General features: G+C 41.2%; 1 protein-coding gene across 1 annotated transcript in view; it reads left to right on the forward strand.

Moving 5' to 3' along the window:
• cdh13 (cadherin 13, H-cadherin (heart)) overlaps window positions 1-22,444 on the forward strand; it is a gene marked incomplete at its 5' end in the record, with an annotated part of 302,811 nt that overhangs the window by 72,797 nt on the left and 207,570 nt on the right. Inside the window, one exon of the mRNA XM_083916469.1 lies at window positions 19,083-19,227. Coding sequence (XP_083772595.1) covers window positions 19,083-19,227 — 145 coding nt within the window. The remainder of the gene's footprint in view (window positions 1-19,082; window positions 19,228-22,444) is intronic.

Raw genomic sequence — 22,444 nt, forward strand, 5'->3', positions numbered from 1 at the left:
AATATGAATATTATTATTATTATTATTATTATTGATAATAATGGTAAACTTTTTAAATTACTTCTTTGCCTGACAGGTAACCAATACAGTGCTGCAAAGATGGGAGTAATATTGTCTTGTCTCTTAGAATTTATAGAAATTTTGGCGGCTGAGTTTTGGTCAAGCTTGAGATATGAGATGGGCTTTTGGCTGGGCTTCATATACAATGTGTTATTATAATAATAATAATAATAATAATAATAATAATAATAATAATATGAAGTTTATTTGATGTAGCACCTTCTACAGACAAAGTCACACAGTGCTGATTAGGTTTGTTAGGTTTTTGGTTTGCCTTCTTTGAGGTGTGTGCCTCACAGCCCGGTGTTTCAGCCTGTGCGCTGCAGTAAATGTGAAGTCCTTTGACAGGAGATCTAAAAGACACCATACCCTGTTCCTTATATTCTGTCTGTCAAGCCACAGTACACAGTGACACATGAAGGGCTTATGGAAAAACCAGATGGACCTATCTCAACTCTGCAAAGGCCAACCTGTGACAGCTGTTTTGAATTTTAAATTTTTAAATATCTCGGTTTTCAAAGATTGCAAAGCTTTCCCCTCAAAACAGTTTTGTTAGATTTTCAAACTAGATACACTTTTTTCCTATATTTACCTATTTTTAAAAGCGTGGACATCAAACATCTTTTGACAGATCACTCCCACTGAAATGACTGTAGCTTCTGATTATGACTCTTTATAGAGATTTTTTTTATAGAAAGCAAATTTATTCTTCAGATTAGAAAATTGATAGTTTATTAATACAGGTAATATTTTAAATTTACAGAATTTAGCACCAAATCAAATCTTAAGTGACTGTCACCACTGAGACACACAGGCGCACGCGCGCAAACACACACACACACACACACACGAGGCCATTCTATTAGAATTGCGAGCTGTGAATAGGGAATACAGGATCTGATGACAGCTTGCTGGTCATCCCCTAAAAACTCCTGATATTTACTTTGACACTACTAGTATGCTCCAATGTTGCCCCATTTTATTTTAAAAATGGTATTCACACACAGTACAGATACAGTATGCTATAATGCTTTTCAGGGCCGGCACTCATAGGTTTGTATTAAATTCCAAACAGTTGTAAGAATTAAATTTTAGATTTTCAATTCCCACAATTTGCTAATTTGCAGGATTTCATACTTATACCTTGCAGCACAAGGGGGAGATCTAATGGATGCCTACAAAGATTTGTTGTTTAATAAAATTTTACAGTCACTGCTCCACACAGTCACAGTATCAGTCCTTTTGGCTTACTTGTGTAGCTGCTCCACTGTGACTGTTTTCTTTTGCTTAGGTGTCAGAGAGAGGGGATTTTTGATATATTCGTCATGTTGCTGAGGTGGAAGAACAGGGGCTGTAGGTTAAAACCCAAACATTTAACCCTTCTGGTGGTAACATACTGTACTGTATTAGGGTATGTGTGTCTTTGTGTACAACCCTGTTTCCAATAAAATGTTAGGATGCTGTGTAAAATATAAATAAAAACAGAATGGAATCATTTGCCAATCATTAAAGCACAATATGTAATTCAAAATAGCACACAGACCACATTTCAAATGTTGAAACAGAAAAATATAATTGTTCTTGAAAATTATATCCTTTTTACAATGTGATGCCAAAAACACATTTCAAAACAGTAAGGGCAGGATCGTGTTTACCACTCTGTTGCACCACCTCTTCAACGACCTTTAAGTTCTTTAACATCCCAGACACCATCACAACCCTGGTCAAAGACTACTTTCAGGACCTGCAGTTCTGCTTCTCGACGCCTGAATTTACCACCTCATGGCAGCACCTGGAAGTAGGCATCATGGCCGGATGTACCGTATCTCCCTTGGCTTTCACCATGGCAATGGAGGTCATCATTAGAGCCTCAAAATGGGTCGTAGGTGGACAAAGACTCGGCTCTTGCCGGCGCCTCCCTCCCCTCAGAGCCTACATGGACGACATCACCACCCTGACTACCACCGTCCATGCACCAGGAGGTTACTCAGAAAACTTGAGGATCAGTTGGGCCTGTATGAAGATAAAACCGTCAAAGTCACGCAGCATCTCAGTGGTGAAGGGAGTGCTTACCGACGTGCAGTTCTTCATCGGCGACGACCCAATCCCCACTGTATCTGAGCAGCCAGTCAAAAGCCTCGGAAGGCGCTATGACGCAAGCCTGGAGGATAAAGACCAGGTGAAGCAACTGTGCAGTGACATCAATGCAGGCCTACAGGCGATTGACAAAACCCAACTACCTGGGAAGTTAAAGACCTGGTGCTTCCAGTTTGGTCTACTACCCCGGGTGTTGTGGCCTCTGGCGGTCTATGAGGTGCCTATCTCAACAGTAGAGAAGCTGGAAAGAAGAGTCACAGTCCATGTCAAGAAGTGGCTTGGAGTTCCGCGCTGCCTCACAACCATAGGCCTCTACGGAGACAGTGTCAGTGAAAATGCACCAACCTTGGCTACTGGGCGCAAGTGGACACCAGCAAGGGCAGTGGAGGAGGCAACAGCAGCTCTCAGGCATGGTGACATTATGGGGAACGTTCAGCAAGGAAGAGGAGGCCTCGGTTTAACAACTAGCCGCCCAGCCTGGAGAAACGCCACTGCGCCAGCACGGAGGAAGATGGTAGTGGAGGAAGTGAGGCGTCAGATGGGCCAAGGCAGTCACCCTTGGCAAACAGGGTCTGTGGACACGGTGGGAGAGTGTCGAAAGGAGGAGGCTGAGCTGGAGGGATGTATGGGCCATGGAAACGAGAAGCTTGAGCTTCGCAATCAGAGCCACCTATGACGTCCTTCCAACACCGACTAACCTCCACCAGTGGTTTGGCGAAGATCCTGGATGCGTCCTGTGTGCCAGGCTAGCCTCCCTCCGGCACATACTCACAGGGTGTAAAACCAGCCTCACCCAAGGACGGTATACTAGGCGCCACAACCAAGTCTTGAAGAGCCTTGCTTCAACACTGGAGGGAAAACGGTCCAGCATCAACGCCCTACCACCGCCAACATCTAACACCTCGTGGGCAACTGCCTTTGTCCGCGAAGGGGCCACAGCTACCAGGAGCAACTCTACACCATCGGAGAGAAGCCAGCTGTGCCTAGCACGTGACTGGAATATGCTGGCAGATATTGGCAAACAGCTGGTGTTCCCCTCGGAGATCGCCCCCACCACATTGAGGCCTGACTTGGTGCTCTGGTCCCCTTCCTTAAAGAAGGTTTACATAACTGTAACTGTTTACTCACTGTACCCTGGGAGGATGCCATGGAGGAGGCATACGAGCAGAAACACCTGCGGTATACCGAGCTAGCCGCTGAAGCCCGACAACGTGGCTTGAACGCTGAAGTCCGCCCAGTGGAAGTTGGGTGCAGGGGGTTCGTGGGGACATCTACCACAAAACGTCTGAGGGACTTGGGAGTTAAGGGCCAGAGCCAACGCACAGCCGTCAAAGCCGCAGCAGAGGCAGCAGAAAGAAGCAGCCAGTGGCTCTGGCTGAAGCGAAACGACCCCAGTTGGGCCCCCAAATAGTGGGATAGGAGGTATGCGGTCAGCCTAGGCCTGACTCAGGGAGCTGGATGCCCCTGCCATGCATAGTCCCCTGAGATGTCCGCCACTTGACAACAAGGTGACTCTCACGGCTAATAGGGCTTGGGACGCAAGCCTAGGGCTGATCACCCTGTGGCTCGCCGCCTCTGGGGAGGGTGTATAGTGTAAATGGCCGAAACACCCCACGATCCAGAGGAACACTACTGATGATGCGTACTGTAAATTCAATTCTCCTTCAAGTCATCCACCATTCACCGATAAGTCCACCAGCTAATTGTATGTGCTTGCAGAAGGATAACAACATCTCATCCTGTGTATTCTGGAATCAACAACACTCTAGCATTTCTGAACTGAGATGACCAATTGCTGTCATTTGGAAATGGAATGTTTTCACATTCTTGCTTTAGGATTTCTAATTGCTCAACAGTTCAGAATAGAATAGAATAGAATAGAATAGAATTACTTTAATGATCCCAGACTGGGAAATTATTTTGTAACAGCAGGAGTAGTGGGTCAGCAAATAAACACTTTGTACATAACATAAATAGAATCCAATATATACATAGTGTATATATACAGTGCACAGTGTGCTATAAACAATAAACAATAATAACATATACAACAAAATATGCAACATATGCTATAACAAAAATAATATATACAACAAAACAGTAGAGAGACCAGAGTTCTCTGTCAGGCAGAGGTGAGACAGCTGTGGCAGGATGGATTTCATGTATCTGTTGCTACGACAGCGAAGCTGAAGCAGCCTTCTGGAGAAGGTGCCCCGCTATCTGACCAGTGTGAGTTGGAGAGGGTGGAGAGGATTATCCATGATGGATAACATTTTTTTCAGTGTCCTCCTCTCCACCACAGCCTCCAGAGTGTCCTGTTTGGAGCCAATCACAGAGCCAGCCTTCCTGATCAGTTTGTTGAGTCTGTTGATGTCGCTGGCTCCAATGCTGCTTCCCCAACAAACCACAGCAAAGAAAAGTACACTGGCCACCACAGACTGATAAAAGATCTCCAACCTCTTGCTGCACACGTTGAAGGATCTCAGCTTCCTCAGGAAGTAAAGTCTGCTCATCCCCTTCTTGTAAACAGCTTCAGTGTTAGATCTCCAGTCCAGTCTGTGGTTGATGGTAACACCCAGGTACTTGTAATTCTCCACCCCCTCCACATCCTTTCCCAGAATGCACAGAGGTTGGAAAGTCGTCTTCCTCTTCTTCCTGAAATCCATCACCATCTCTCTGGTCTTGCTGATGTTCAGGTACAGGTGATTCTGTCCAGTCCACTTCACAAAGTTGTCTACCGGTGCCCTGTACCCCTCCTCCTGTCCCTCACTTATACACCCAACAACAGCCGAGTTGTCAGAAAACTTTTGCAGGTGACACGACCCAGGGTTGTACTGAAAGTCAGTGGTGTATAAGGTGAACAGGAAAGGAGATAGTACAGTCCCCTGTGGAGCTCCTGTATCACTAACCACCACATCAGACAGAACACTGCCCATACAGACAAACTGTGGCCTGCCTGTCAGGTGGTCAGTAATCCAGGAGATCTTTGTGTCGTCTACCCCCATCACTCGCAGCTTCTCCCCCAGTAGCAGTGGCTGAACGGTGTTAAAAGCACTAGAGAAATCAAAGAATGTGATTCTCACAGTACCTCCTCCACCATCCAGGTGCAAATGGGCTCATTGCAGCAGGTAGATGACAGCGTCATCAACTCCCAAGTGGGGCTGATAAGCAAATTGCAGAGGGTCTAGCAGGGCTCTCACCTGCGGCCTCAGGTTTACCAAAACCAGTCTATCCAGCACCTTCGTGACGTAAGATGTGATGGCCACTAGTCGATAGTCATTGAGGTCTGATGGTGTCGATTTCTTTGGAACAGGAACCAGGCAGGAAGTCTTCCAAAGCACTGGTATTCTCTCCTGACCAAGGCTCAGGTTGTAGAGGTGTTGTAGGACAGGAGACAGCCTGCTGGCACATGTCTTCAGGATCCTGGGGCTTATACCGTCAGGGCCTGCAGCCTTATGCTGGTGGAGTCTCTCCAGCTGTCTCCTAACCTGGCCTGCAGTCACAGTCATGCAGGGGAGGCTGCTGGTGTCTTCTGTGGAGGACAAGGAGGTGGAGAAGGAGGTGAAGGTGGAGGAGAAGGAGGAAGAGGTTGAGGAGGAGGAGAGGTGCTGCACAGGAGGGGATTGAGGGGGAGGGGAGGAAGCATTTGGGGCAGTGAGGGTGTGTGGGGGTCTGGAGGTGTCATGGAGACGACAGAAGGCTGTGAGCTGAACCTATTGAAGAATCTGTTCAGCTTGTTTGCCCTCTCCAGGCTGCCTGATGACTGCCTGCCGCTCACCTTACACCCAGTGATCTGCTTCATACCAGTCCACACATCCCTCACATTGTTCTGCTGGAGTTTGGCCTCCAGCTTCCTCCTGTAGACGTCTTTACAGGTCCTCAGCATATCCCTGAGTTCATGCTGCAATCTCCACAGTTCTTCCCTGTCTCCAGACCTTAACACCTTCTTCTTCTTGTTAAGAAGGGCTTTTAGGTCATTGGTGATCCACGGCTTATTATTAGGGAAGCGGCGTACAGTTGGTATGGTGGTGTATTCACAGAACCTAATGTATTCTGTGATGCAGTCGGTCATGTTGTCCAGATCCTCTCCATGTGGCTCAACAAGTGCATCCCAGTCTGTCGACTCTAAGCAGTCCTGTAATGCATCAGCAGCCTCCTGAGTCCACCTCCTCACGCTCCTAGTGAAGACAGGCAGCCGCTGAACAAGGGGAATATACTTAGTTCAGTGTCTCCTTTGTCAAATTTTACATTTCATTACGCACTAAACATTTTTATTGGGTAACAAGTCGTGACTGCAGGCAGGCCAGTCTAGCACCCAGACTAGTTTACTACAGGGCCATTCTGTTGTAATAGGTGAATAATGTGGTTTAGCATTATCTTGCTGTAATAAGCAACTTGGCAGCACACATTGCTCCAAAACCTATATATCATTCAGCATTAATGGTGCCTTAACAAATGGGCAGATTTCCAAAATTATTTTCAAATTTTGACAGACCACAGGACAGTTTTCTACTCTGCCTCAGTCCATCTTCAATGAGCTATGAGTTTCAGCTGGCATTTGTGGATGCATCGATTAACTCAGACTCATTAGCTCAGACGGAAGTGTTCCTAAGCCCATTTAGTGATGTCCTCTACAGAATCATGTCTGTTTTTAATGCAGTGCTGTCTGAGGTCTGGAAGATAACGGCCATCTAATATTGTTTTTTTGGCCTTGTAAACAGATATTTATTCAGATTCTCTGAATCTTTTAATGATATTACGTACTGTAGAGGAATCAAATTCTTTGCAATTTTACGTTGAGAAACATCATACATAAATTGTTGAACTATTTGCCTGCACAATCTTTCACAGAGTGGTGAACCTCTCCCCATCCTGACTTTACAATGCACTTTTTATACTCAGTCATGTTACTTACCTGTTTCTAGTTAACCTATTAAGTAACTCTGGGCTGTAAAGTCAGGGGGACCGACCCTTCTTCTGGCCCCCTTGTTCGGATCACACCAATTTTCAATCTCGACCATCATGATGATAACTACACACTTGTAAGGATTCATGTATGTATCTTGCACAGTTGCAACGCTGGCACAGCGACAAAATCTGTCCACAGACACACTGACATAAACACAACTAAATACTCAAAACTGCCTCTCTGTTAGTTCAAGCTACAGCAGGTGTCGCACACATACACACATACACACACACGCACACACCCGCACACGCATACATACACATACACAGACTCAAGGTGGAAGCAATACCCACATTGTTGTCATGGCTTATTATTAACACATTTTTTGCATTTAGTGGACCAAAGACGAAAGAACAGTGGACTACAAGGAATTGAGAAAAGGTAGATGAGATAGGAGAACAATGGGGAAAAATAGGAACAATAAAAATAGAATAATAAAATATAAAAAAGCTATTTCTGATTCATAAAAATAAATATGTATTGCAAGTTCTATAGCATGCACATAATGTTTACACGGCTAGAAACTTCAACAGAAATACACCACTGTTTCATACAACAATCTAAGGCTTTTCTCATTTACAGTAGGTGTAACTGTATGAACCCGGGGCCTGAGACAGGTGAAGCCTGTTGTCCAAATCCCACTCCTGTTTTCTGCTTGGCTGGACTGTAATTTCCTGGGGTTTAGAGAGCAGGATACGCTGCCCTGCACACTGGAAATCAGGCCTGATGTGCACTTAGTCCCTATGTGTGGGCAAGAGATAAAGGACACGGACACGGACACACACACACACGCACACGCACACGCACACGCACACACGCACACACGCTATCATCAACACTCCCTGAGCAAACAAATCTCTAGCCACCATAATAGCTTTTACCTTTAAGGAATGTAACCACAATGCATTCATGCCACAGGTTCACACACCATTGCGCTCCACGGAAAATGCAGTTGGTGTATAATTTGTTATAATAATTGTCCAGTTAGCTATGTATGCAACACACTCTTCATGTATCAGAGACACAGTACACAGGATTTCAACTTTGCATCTGTTGTTCGTTTCAAACAACTGCTAAGCCAAGGTTGAACGACCAAAACATTTTTTTCTTGTTTTTAAGCCTTTCTTCAGGTCAGGATCATTCAACTCTACAAGTTCTGTCACTATCCCGCTGTCCTTCCAGAAACACCCTTAAACCCCTGCAGACATACTGCTGTACCCATCCTCCAAGATAACCCGATTAAACAGTGAGTGCCCTGTTGCTCAGCCTCAGGCATTACCGCTGCTAATTCAGCCTGTCCGCCGCCTGCTGAGGCACATTGCACAACCTCTAATGCACCCTGCTTTAGTGCCAAGGCATCTTCACTTTCAGTGGTAGAGACTGGAGACAGTAAGACTCTCAGTACTATCCAGTAAAATGGCTGACATTGACCACAAATTACAGTAAATGGACTGAAATGGGTCACAAGATTATTAGAATCTATGCTGAGGAAAGTACAAAAGTAAATACAGTAAGAATAGACAAAGTCATTGCTGAGAATGGTAGGATATCTGACAATGTAAACACATTCATTATTTACTCACTCCTGTACTCCAGTACTACATTAGTCCTATACCTGTTAAGACTTGTGCTGTTCGGACTCAAGTGCAGACACAGACACAAAAAGGGTAAGTGGTAAATTGGTTTCAATGAAAAAAGGGGTTTAAATAGATGAAGGGAGGAGTATGGCTGACAGCGAGGTGCAGGCAGGCTGTTGGGTGTGTTAACGTTGTAATCCAGCCGGTGACTGGAGCAAAGAGCTTCAGATGGAGTGGCATGGCTGGAGATCTAATCACAAGGAAAAACTGGTTAGAAATCACAGAAATCAAAGAAAAAGACAAAAAAAATGACTTCAGTATGCAAGCTACTGAGCTGCCAGGAGCGTATCTATCCTTGAGCAGGCTGAACAATCTGGTTATGAGTGGAAGGAGACCCGAAGTAATTGATCTGTGAGTTGATGAGTTGATTGCAGACGTGCCGGATCAGGTAGCTGCACCCAGTCACAGAACCACCTTCCTGTAGAAGCTCAGCATGTGTCATGTCATATTTTCCAACATGTAATTTCAAACCGATATAACAGTGTTTTTGTTTACTATAAATAGATAAACTAAATTCCTATAGAGTGATTGCACCTCTTCTAACGATAAATATAAAACAAAGAAGCAGCGAAAACAGTTGCAGATAGGTACACCTAGTTTTCCAACATCCCCCCAAACTGAACCTTTAGTACCAGACAAAAAGAGATAAAATTATATGTTAGGAGAGGAAGGGGGCTATTTTGGACCGTGATATACCAGCGATAGCCTTTGTGACTCTTTCAACGCCTTTCAGAAGCCTTTTTTCCCCCAGAAGATTATTATTTTATCTTGCCAGACGGCCAGCTGAATGAAAGATCTTTTCTATCATTTTCTGTCTTCTTCATACTTTTAACTCCCCCACTCTTCCCTACCTTCCATCTTTTGTTCAATCTCTCTCCCTCCAAAGACAATCTATTTATATCTTCTTTGACATTCCAAGGGTTTCTTTTCTTTTGATGCAATGAGGAACATTTCCAATCAGTTACTCTGGGATAAGAGACAGAAAAAGAAATCCACACATAACACAACTCAATAGTCCAGGTTTTTGTTGGCTGAAGAACACATTAACATTTAAAAAAATAAAAATACAGTCTGAAGTGTCTTAACATTGGCTTTATAACTACAACACTTTAGGGCTAGTTCCTCAAACATGGAAGACGTGAAGATAAAAATCCTTTCATGCTTCTTATATTTTTTTTATTTTTAACTTCGATTTGTTTATTTTACTATTTTGACTGTTTTTACACTCCCTCAGTTATTATCCTCTATTCTTTTTATCTTATTTTACTGTTTTGACTGTTTTTATTCCCTCAGTTTTTAGCTTCTATACCTTTTTATCTTACTTTACTGTTTTAGCCCCTCGGTTTTCATGGTGTTTTTTTGTTCTTTTTTTTTGTTTTTTGTTTTGCTTTTATTTCCTGTAAGGCACTTTTTGCTACTGTAAACAGTATGAAAAGTGCCATATAAATAAAGATTAATTCAATTTGATTTGATTTGATTGTGGTTTTGGATGAAGAGTGACTAAAGTCAGTAGACTTCTACCCCCTGGCACTTTGCATGTCCAAAATACCAGCGCAATCCATTTTCTACTTGATGAGCTATTTCACTCTGGACTGATGTGGTAGAACAACTAACTGAGGTTACAACATGGCCATCGCTATAGAGATGCAGCTATTAGGGCTAACATATTTTTCTGAAGCCCTAATCAAAATTCAGGAGTACAGGGAGTTTTTGATTTAACTGCTTATCGTTTAATGTGTTTTTACTTTGAAGACAAATGCACTCTTTAGCATAAAACTCTCACCCAGTCCTTTTTGGCCTTACCGTATCTTTCAGAGAGCTATGGTGAAAGCATGAAACACAATTGGCAGCTGTGCATCCTACTTGACAGCCTGCTTCCATGGCTTAATTTCATTTGTATAGAATGATTCAAGTTTTTGAAGGTAGATGTAACAGATGTGTACCTGACCGGTGGATTAATATTCTCGTATCCCTGTGGATTCATCTAAGGGAAGCTGATGCCTTGAGGTCTTCACTTTGAAAGGGAATAGAGAATAAAGGGAAATTATTTTGAGAAAGCGATAGAAACAAAAACATCTCTCTGTTGTTCTCACACCTCACTGTACTATAGAAGAAGGTGTATGAAAACTGAAGAGAAGGGCTTTCCTTCACAAGTGTACTGATTGTGAAAGCAGACGGATAAAATGAAACTGTCCTGCTGTAATATTTGTCTTTGTGGCTTTAACAAAGAAATGAAAAGACATTGTACAAAGTCATTTTCTTTAAACTCATGCCATTTCCAAATAGCACATACTGTATTTCATGATGACTGTTGGCACCGTCAACTTCTCATTCTCTCCATCATCATCATTAGGATTGATTTTTCATTAGCGGATTTACTGTAAAGATACAAACATTTGATGGTTCTGACCCATCCTCGGGTTCCTTTTTTTCTAGATATTACAAACTGAGTTTACCAATCAAACTCATTCTGCTGGAGCTGCACAGGAAAACACTTAAGCAAACTTTACAGTGATCAGCTCATGCCCCCTTGTTGTGTCCAAAGTAGAGCACTAAGGGTATATTTTTAGGGAAGGAAAGCTCTCTCTCCTGAAGACTGTCTGAACTGTGTTAGGGCAGGTGTGGGGTTCTGCAGGGTGGAGCGCAGCCTGCTGATAAAGGCTGAACCACAGGAGTGTTTTGGAGGTTCTGGGAACTGTTCACCTTGGAGCTACTGCAGAGCATATTCGCTGGGATCTTAAGAAAACGGCAGGCAAGCATAGCCCCTTTCAATTCGCCACCCCAGCAAAGGGACTACTACTTGAATGGCTCAGGAGGAGATGAATGCTGAGAGAATGTGAAATGAGGCGATGGCAGTGGCATATGCATGACTCAACCCCTTTTCACCACTTCCCTTTTCACTCTTCCTATTCTTGTCTGTGTTTAAGGCTGTAATAAAGCCCCCTCAGCTCTGATACCATGCCTCTGCTTCTGCCACAATAAGCCAAGCGTCCAGATGACAGTTGATTCAGCTCACACCTCTGCCTAAATTCCTCCTCTGTAATTAACCTAGCTTCTCATCTGGGCACAAAGGCCTTTAACACTCAAAGCTCTGAGGTACGCTCTCTGAAAGGGGCGTGGAGAGGGAAAGCGATTAGCATAATGATGTTGTTGACCATGAATTCAGATTGAAACCAAAGGGTTTCAGAATGAAGTGTGAACAGTTCAGTTATAGTCAAACACCATTGTCTATGTTGTGTCAGCATGCATGCGTTTGTGGCAAATTTTGAGTGTGTGTTCAAGTGCAGGTTCTTCATAAGCACAATATGTATGACGTTAGGCACTATACAAGTAAGTGGTACTTCACCAACACCAAAATAAGTTATTCACAATGCATTACCATGGTATTCATGATGAATAAAAATATGAGCAACACTTATAATATGTAAACAAGTGCCTACTTTATTTAAAGAATAACCAGCGGCAATCTGGAAGAGAGACACCTCATAGTTATTAATATATGTGTCACATGTTTCGCCACTGCCTTACCTCTTTAGGAGACTAGCAGCAGGTCCTGGGTGTATAGATTCCACTGAAATAAGGGAATGTGAACACAGATTATGACTGATCCCTTCACTCTATAGTCACTGAAGTAAATATTGGATATCTCGAAAACTAAACAAACAAGACACTAAAAAGGCATTTTTTTCACAGGGAGAAATCAAGAAAATTAACTTTGTTTGAGACCTGCTGTCTCTGTCTCAATAACAAACTCTTGCGAGATATGGGAACACATCTAAGCTAACATCAACTAGTGGAAAGACAAACTTTGTTTTTAGACAGCTTCCTTAAATTAAGGACTTCACTTGTAACATGTCAAACTAGAAGGGTATATATATGCTTTAAGAAGACTAGTATAGTACTCTTTCTTTAATTATTACACTATGTACTGTACTGAAGCTATTACAAATTTCATCTTTTTTTTAGATTATTCAGTATGTGCTCATGGTTTTCTTATATTATGTGCTGATTATTACATCTTCAGGGTCTTAGTGTGGTACTGATCTAAGCTAGTTAAGAAAATAGCTCAATAGCCCAGCTCAAGCTTCTTTAACACAGTGTGAGTGCAAAACGGAAAGTGTTCACTGAGATCTGTAATGTTAACAGAAAAGATGGCTTGTAGTCACAGATCTTCACACTGAAGGCCAAGTCAGCCATTATACACAGAGGTAATGGTCACAGAGTTTATCATGTCCTCTGTGACTGACTGCTGCTGATCTTGCACGAACAGGGCCCATTTTCTCCAATTCTCCCTGCCTTAAACAAGTAATTTTTGCTCCAAAGAAATCACTGCCCCTCTTGCACACATAGATGCTAATTTTCAACTAGAGAAAAAAGTTTGCTCTGATCTGTGAAAGAGAGAAAATAGCCTCCTCATTTTGCTAACAGGCAAGTGATGAGCCGTGTGAGGAATGCAATACCTCAGGTCTGACTAGACTAGTCTACAGTCAGTCTAATGTACACACACACTGTGTCATTATGATTTGATGCTTTTGGGAATGTAATGGGTCCTTTTTCTATGTAAACTAATGCAGGAAGTCACACCAAGATTTAATAAATAACAAATGTAAATGTTGTGTATTTATAAACATGTAAGAATAGATTCTCAGAAGTTGTCATTTCCCCAGAGGTAGAAGTGACGGATGATGGTGTATATACAGTATGTGTAGTACAACTTATATGCTGGAAGCTAATTGGGTCTCAAAAGACCGTATTCCACTTTTTCTACATGCTCATATGTATAATATACTGGATAAAAGTGTTCTTTCACCCTTTTTATGTATTTCATGCACAGACCAAATTGTATGCACATGTGCAGTCTTCCATTATGCATATATATCCAAGAGGAGAGGAGAGAGAGTACACAGGTGAGGATTTGCACAAACATCCAACCAATGAAGACTAGTCAGGAGTACAAAAAGAGCTATTAGAGAACTGACGGCAGTAGGGTAAGAAAGGGTGTGCTGCTTTTACCAAATTCTATTTGATGAATATTCCCATTGTTGCGAGGGCAACTGTTTAATCAGATGCAGTCTTTCACATAAAGCCTGCAGGGTAAGGTATGTTCTTTGTAAAATATTACTGCATTGAGACAAGGTATAAAAAGCATGATAGCCATTTGTCACCAGTTACATATACTTAAGGCAAAATACCAGTCTTGCTCCTCTGTGGCTTAGTTACAATAAAACTGAGCTACTGTATGTAGAATCTAAAAAAGTATTTTTATGTCTCTTTGCCGGCGGTAGACATATTTTTGGTTGTCCGTCCGTCTTTACCTGTCCCATTCTTTTGAATATAATATCTCAGGAAACCCTGGAGGGAATTTCTTCAAATTTGGTTGTACTGATTAGATTTTGGAGGTCAATGGTCAGGTGACTATGACCTCACATAAGTTCTACTCTCATGAACGCAGTATCTCAGGAAGGCCATGAGGGAATGTCTTCACATTTGGCACTAATGTCAACTTGGACTCATGGATGAGCTGATTAGATTTTGGTGGTCAAGGGTCAAGGTCACTGTAGTCAGGCTCACTGAATGCACTGGGATTAAGCCATGGTCATTATCTTCCAATTCCCCAAACTAATTAGAATTATTTTAAAGAAATGCAGACAAGCCTGGGAGTGTTTTTCCTCTACGCTCAGAAATTATGTGTCAGCGCTATGGAGATACAGGTGGCTATGCAAGACTAAGGTCAGTAAGAACTCACAAAAGACTTTTTGGCTCCAACTCAAGAATTCAAATGCTAATGATGACAACATTTCAAACAAATGTGTACCAGGACAAAAATATATATAGTGATGACCTTTATATCCAAAGGTCGAAGATCATATTCACAAAGCTTTTCTGGCCATTATTAAACACCATAACTCATGAATACAAGGGAGACATTCGGTGGGATACTGAATTGGTGATACTAATCTTGGGTGCACACCCTTGAAACTAAAGCATTCATGTTTCGTAAAAAATACACTCAAAGGGATACTTTACACATTTGAATCCAGGTCTGTGCAATGTAGGAAATGTGTTCGGATGAACAGCCTTTTGAAAGAAGAACAACAAAGATCTATCAAAATCCACCAACTGATGGAAAACATATCTGTTCACACTCAAATCTTCAATGGTCCTTTCCACGGGGACTTCCGCCACTCAGACAGGTCAAACAGTGTTAATCTGAACACAATGTCCACATTGACATGGCAATCAATACATTTCTATTAAATTACTCTATTAAATTACTTCAAAGTCTTCACTACATGTTATGCAAGTCTGGATGTAAACTGCAACACTACAACTTGATCTAGTTAGCAGAGGCATACAACCGCAACATTTTATTTTTAATGTTTGGTTATTAAGTGAAAGGTAATCCAGGAAGCAAGTAGGGAAAGAAAAAAAGAGGTCTGTCCAAATTTCTCATCGCATACAGTATTCTATATGTTTTTTTATAGTATACTATTTTTGTAGTTAGTTATCTGAAAATATTTTTACTTTATTATTTTTTCATAACAGGAAATAATTTAATATATGTGCAGACAGATGTCAATACAAGTTTGAAACTAGTGCCAACAGTGCTGTGATGTGGGCAGAGTTATTTCAGGTGCCCTTGGTTCATTTCCAACTTAGACTACATAAGCTGAATCATAGTCAGAACGCCTCCATGGCTTGGATGAGCACCAAATTATCCTGGTTAAATTATCAGGGCAAAAAAAATGGGTGACTGTGTTAGGAAAGGCTGGTTATTTGGTGAAAAGTCAAAGGTACAAAAACCTGGGTAGATAAGGTAATTATGACTTCCAAGGTGCAATTAGCGAAGAAACATCCAAACACAGAGCACACGATTCTGTTACATGCAGCTGTAATGATGGGCAGTAGGCTTTTTTAAAAAACTGATGTTTGGTTGAAACTATGGTGGAAAGTTTGTTTACCAACTGCAATGCTGAGGCATATTTGAATTCGCTACAGCTCTGATTCACACCTCTGACTGGCTTATCCATAATAATGGCTGCTGAGGCTTGCGGGTATTGCACTATTTAGAGCCATGTACCATACCAAACTCATGGAGTGGGGGACACAGTTTCTTAATAACAAATAACTAGAACACCATAACTTGAGAGTCAGCAGTTCTGCAGGGTGAACACAAGGAAATGGTTCCTCTCATGAACAGTCTGTCATTGGTATTTTCTCAAGGCAGAGAGTAGGAGAAGACGATAAGATGATATGTGAAACCATTAGGCTCCTAACACCTAAAACACTTAGTTCAGCTGCATGTATGCCATTACTGCCATTACGCTATATGCTCTAGGCTCCATGGCGGTGGACAAATAGGAGGACAAAGGAAGAGAAAGACAGAGGAGTGCGATAGAGGGAGAGGAGTGGGATGACCCGTGTGATAGAGAGGTTGCGTGATGTCATGCATTACTGATAGGAAGAGAAACGGCTGGTAATGTGATGATACCGATAAAGGAGGAACCTCTCTCGCTCACTCTGATGAATCTCTCCAGCTCTGCTCCAGTGCTAATAAAGGAAGTGAAGTGATCTCCTTATCCACTGATTAAGATTGGAATGGAGGTAATGTCATTACATATGGTATTGACTTCATAGGGTGCATGGCCTCATCTGAAGATCGGATTTCTAGTTGCTTGGATCACATCAAAATTGATCCCCATCGTGTGACAATCAGCAGTGGCAACATACAGGCTATTTTGCATTCCAGTTGTTAGCATTCTGAAGTGCAGTTCCATATGCATATTGTGGGTGCATATGTTCATTTTCCCAGGGAGTCTGTAGCCTCCATTAATTCCTTGTACCCAAATGTGCTAGATAAAGCAGTAAACATCAATACTAAAGTATTTCAGAGACATTCATTTGTAAAATCACAGTAAACAAACAGTAGTCAACAAAGGGCTATTCTTCTGCATGAAGATTTTGGAGGTTAAACATCAAGTTTACATTCTGGTGAATGTGATATCGCAAGGACGCCTTGAGGGATTTTCTTCAAATGTGACACAAATGTCCACTTAGACTCAAGGGTGAATTATTACACTTTGGAGGTCAAAGTCACTGTGACCTCAGACTACACATTTTTCTCCATATCTCAAGAATTCCTATGCTATTTATGACAACATTTCACATAATTTCTAATAGGTTAAAATTATGAAGTTATGAAATGTTATATCCTTAAAGTCAATGATCAACAATACAGAGGGTAAGAGTCAGTTGATACAGAGAGCATATTTTCTCACTGTAAATTTAAACTACAGGTGATCTTAAGTATTTATTTAGTAGGCTAGGCTTTGTATGTATCCATTTAGTATACACTCTAGCTTAAAAGATGCTTGTTTGCCGAATTAATATTGTGCATATTTTAACTGCACTCTGTTAAGCTGGCATGGTCCCCTAGAAAAACTGCACTGTAGGGAGAAGTTGAATGCATAAAAATGTTATGTCAGAGGATGGAGGGTCCCACTGTGGAGTAGCAGACAAGGTAAAAGAAGCAGAGAGGAGGTGGAGATGAGTAACTGAACATAAAGGACTAAAAGGCTTTATCTGTTTATCTTCAAGTGTTGTAAAGGAATATGGAGAGTCATGCATATGCAAGGACATGATTAAATCAAGTTTGTGGGGAAGTGAGCAATTTTCAGAGAAAATAAACAAACCAAATGCAATGAAACGTTCTCTATTAATTTCTGCTTTGTGGATTTTTGAAGTTGAGGGATTGCATGTACGGTATTAAAACTACCCAAATTGTTTTTTTAATAAATTGAATAAAATTACATTTTTATGTATTTATTTATTTATTTTAATTACCCAAACCGAATATGCTATACCATGAATGAAGTCTATTATCTATTCTAGCACACACATGTCACTCAAAGTGGCCCACCCAAACTGTTCCTCAAATCGTCAAATAACAATGTTTAGAGACAGCGCTTGGAGTCTGATATTGACACGGAAGGTTCTAATATTTACTCAAAAAAAACAAGGAGATAAACTCAACACACAAACTATTACCTTACAACAAACATCCAGAGGGAGAGTGACTTCATTCTTTGAGCAGCACGCCATTACTCCATATCTTTAAATAGTAAATATTTATTTAAAATAGAAATATGAATTCAACCCTGGAAAGTTTTTTGTACGACTGTAAGCATGTTTATTTGTACTGTAAAGTTGGGCATTTTAACAAAGGTGTCTATGGGTATTGACTCGCTTTTGGAGGCAGCCTCAAGCTAACCTGACCTTGGCCGGATGACTTTCATTCCACCTTGACCTAGCGCCTAGCTTGGCGGGTTTTTTTTTTAGATGTGACATAGCAGAGAAGCAACTGTTGTGATGCAGACAACAATGTCGGCTCACATTGAGGAAGCAGTCGTCAACATCAATGCTGCTATTTCATCCGTGTTGTCCAATCTAGCGAATCTTTCTTCTTTAAAAGAACACAGAGAATGGCTCTGAAAGGCTTTTGTTGGTGGCAACGATGTTGGCTGTTCTGTTTTGGCTTTTCCCTGTGTCGCTCTCATCAGCGTCACAGGTTGGGTTCGATGTGAGTAGTCGAAGTAGCATGTCAATAAAGATGACAGACAAGTGATTTATCCAATCATATGCAAGGATTTTTTACAAGGTCCAGCCTCCTAAAATTGCTTCACAGTCGAGCGATCCCAGATGGATGAGTGAAGCAAGGCGGAACAAAATTCATCTGGCGAGAGTGAGGTTAGCCTCAAGCGTCCCTAAAAGGAACTGACGTTTTTGCCACTTCCACAGTGGTGTAATTTTCAGTCCCGGAGGTTGCTGCTTGACACATACATGATCTTAATTCATATAATCAAGGACAATAGTTTTTTTTTCCTGCATATAAGGACCAGGCATAGAAGAAAAATAGCATTGATGTAATATTTTGTATTCAGTGACTTATTTTACAAGGATAAAACATTCATCAAAATATGTATGCCTTCAAAAGTTGATAGCCATTAACGAACAAATCTTTTCATTGTTGTATTCTACAGAAATTGCCCACCACAAAGATAGCATAATTGCAACTGTGTTTATTTGCCTCAAGACAAATTGCATTATTTGTTGGAGATGCAGTACGTTGTAGTGATGCTTGTAGGGAGGATGCAATCCACTTATTAGATTGGTGGGATATTTTAGTAGTAGGACAAAGAACAGCACATTTTTTCATTCACTCATCTGCAGTTTTACAAAGATTACTGTAAATAAGAGTTAGACCCAGAACACCATCTCCATTAGAGAAAATAAACTCCTTTATCTTTTCATCCACACAGCTGCAAGTTTCAACCACAGACTTCACTGGAAATCTCGTCGAGGGACCAGCCTTACTAATGATCACTGTCATTGACCAAAATGACAACCGGCCCATCTTCAAAGAGACGCGTTACACAGGAGAGGTGCTGGAGGGATCCCCAACAGGTAGGTGACATTGTTATATCAGGGTTTTTCCTGGGTTTTTAGATGGCTTAGACACAATTTGCATATTGTCATTGTGTAATTATTATCATAAACTTTAGTGAATGGAAAATCGAAGAGCAGATTGTCAATTCATTTTTGCTCCACCTTAACGGCCCACCTTGTGTTGACTTAAGTTGTAGCATTTATTTACTGACAAATAAACTGCATAAACACTGTACTGCTATTTTCACAGCTATAACGTTATGCCAAAAACACACAAAGTAGTGACAAAGTGCGACCGTGTCGGCAGTGTCTATGAAAAACCACACAAATCTATTTGTGTGTGGATGGTTATGTGTTGCTGTGCTGGTGGAGTCAAATGCACATGTCTTGATGGGTTAATTGTTTCCTAAGACATTTTCTTCAATATATGTTCATAATTTTAACGTATACAGTTATAGCAATGTAAGGTCTGTGTAAGTCAAAGCAACCTTGTAAAATTAGAAATTTTTGCTTTGGCATTTCCCCAGTGGTATCAGAAAAGACACTGTGATAGACAGCAATATGTACCACTACCTGCCCTCCATTCCCCAATATATCCTCTGTAGCAAAGACATTTGTTGTACTGAGAGTGTCTCATTTTTCACACATCTAACAACATCAGAATAACTTGAAGATGCTATCCTTAGAGTAGCTGTAAATACCACACCAAATATCACACCTATTACATCCTTCAACTCTCTTCTGCACCAATGTCTTGAAATAGAGTGCCTCTGACATTTGATGAAATGGATTACAACTATACAAATTGCTGAAAATTGGGTCATCATTATTATTTTTTGATGCCCATATGCCCTGCTCTGACTATGTGCGCCTTCAACCACCAGGCTTGAATCCCACCCCTAAACCTAGTCACCTCAGTCAACCCAACAACCTTTTTTTAATCTCCTGTCCTCTTTCGCTACAACTGCTAATTTAGATTTAATATGACATTTAAAGAAATTGGAAAGTGAAATACCATTTATATTATCAATTAAGAGTTTTTTTTGACAGTTGATGATCAAAATGCAGAGAGAAAGTGTCACTTTATGGACTATAGCAGGGAACATCACACTCATCTGCTCCCCATCTCATGGTCAAGTGTTTCAAAAAGAATCAATTTAAAGCAAGTTGGGAGTCTTTGAGAATACTCTTCACCTCTGGCTTCTACTGTAAATCGTAACGCTCTCTTAGATGCTTTTTTCACTTTGTCACAGTAGCTTAATTTTTTGCTCTTTTTTGAGCTATGGTCACTGCTATCACTGCTGTTATCATGGTGACAGCTGTGCCCTGTGGGCAGAAATATAAATACATGTTGTACGAATGCACATCATTTCTATTTCAAGAACGTTCCATGTTGCTCATGCTGATTGTGTGTGCATTGTGTCAGTCATTAAAGTGGGGTAAAATAAGTTTTTTTATGCTACCTTTATACAGTCGTGGTTTGAATGACCTTCAACCATCATACAATGGTTATATATGACATGATGCATGGGATAGATCTGTGGAGGTGGTCACATCCTGGACACACTATCTGTTGCTGTCCAGTGCCTGTTCTGTTTGGCATATTACCTCCACCAAGGAGGTTGTGTTCTTGGCTTGATATAGCTGTCTGAATGTTTGTTTATCCATCAACAGGATTAAAGGGATACTTTCACAATTTTAAACCAGCTCTGTGTCATGGCAGTGTGGGTAGAGTGGGCAGATGAACAGTGTTTGGCTTCCCTTGGAGCAATGGAGGTCTTGATGTTGCTTCATGTCACCAGCAGACCTGATGCTACATGCTCAGAGCCTTGTGCAATGTGTCCACAGAGAGAAGTCAAACAATTTTCATCTGCACACATTGCAATGACACATAGTTTGATTAAAATCAGCTAAATACATCTTTAAGGAAAAACTACAGGCCTGATTTTCATTCTTGGGGGAAGGGTATGGCATTGGCCACAAAAGAACCCATTACATTTTTGAGTAGTTCCATATCATATGGCGAATACATTCATTCATTAGCATTGCAAGATATGCGATATGTGCTTCATTCATTTGGTGTCAGAATAATCTGAAAAAATAGTTCCCAACTGGGAAAATTCTCACTGCATTTAAGGGGAATTTCAGTATTTTTCAATCTGGATCTCCCCATGAATTTCTGTGTAAATGACTTATGGCAACAACCTTTTTTGAAATTGGTCCAGTATTAAGAGAGAACACTGCAGCTTGGCTCCGACAGTCAATGTAATCAAACAATTCAAATAAAGATGATTGTTTGCCTCACTGACGGGCACATTTTGTTATTAAAAGTTTTTGAGTACATTATGGTAGGATAATTAAATTAAATAAAATTTTATTTATAGTACCAAATCATAACAAAAGTTATCTCAGGACACTTTACAGAGTAGGCATAGACCCAACAATTAGAGTACGGTGGCAACGAAAACCTTCCCTATAACAGGCTGGAACGTCGGACAGACCCAGCTCTGTGGAGGATGGCCATCTGTCTTGACTGGTTGGGGAGGAAGAAAAGGAGAGAGAAAGAGAGAAACACAAAGATAGACAAAAGACAGAGAGACTGACACACTTTCAAAGATGCAAGCAGCCAGTGAGTAACTATAACAATATCTATAGTAATGTGAAAATGACCCACATGTTATGGCTTTTCAGAGCGCAGCGATCTAGTCGGGTGATACGGTACTATGAGCTCTTTAAGATACGACGGAGCCAATAAGAGCTTTATAGGTAAGGAGAAGGATTTGAAATTATATTCTAGATTTTACAGGTAGCCAGTGCAAAGAGGCTAATACGGGAGAAATATATTGTCTTCGGTTTGTTTTTGTTAGTACACGAGCTGCAGCATTTTGGACCAACTGGAGACTCTTAACAGACTTATTGGAGCAGCCTGATTATAAGGAGTTGCAGTAGTCCAGCCAAAAAGTAACAAATGCATGGACTAGTTTTTCTGCATCTTTCTGAGACACAATGTTCCTAATTTTCGCAATATTACGCAGGTGAAAATATGCAGTCCTTGTTGTTAATTTTATGTGAGAATCGAAGGACATATCCTGGTCAAAAATAACACCCAGATTCCTTACTGTGGTGCTGGAGGACAAAACAACATTATCCAAAGTAACAATATCTTTAGTTATTGAGTTTCGGAGGCCTTCGGGGCCAAGTACAATAACTTCAGTTTTATCTGAGTTTAACATCA

Source organism: Echiichthys vipera (genome assembly GCF_963691815.1).
Source record: "Echiichthys vipera genome assembly, chromosome: 7".
Taxonomy (NCBI): Eukaryota; Metazoa; Chordata; class Actinopteri; order Perciformes; family Trachinidae; genus Echiichthys; species Echiichthys vipera.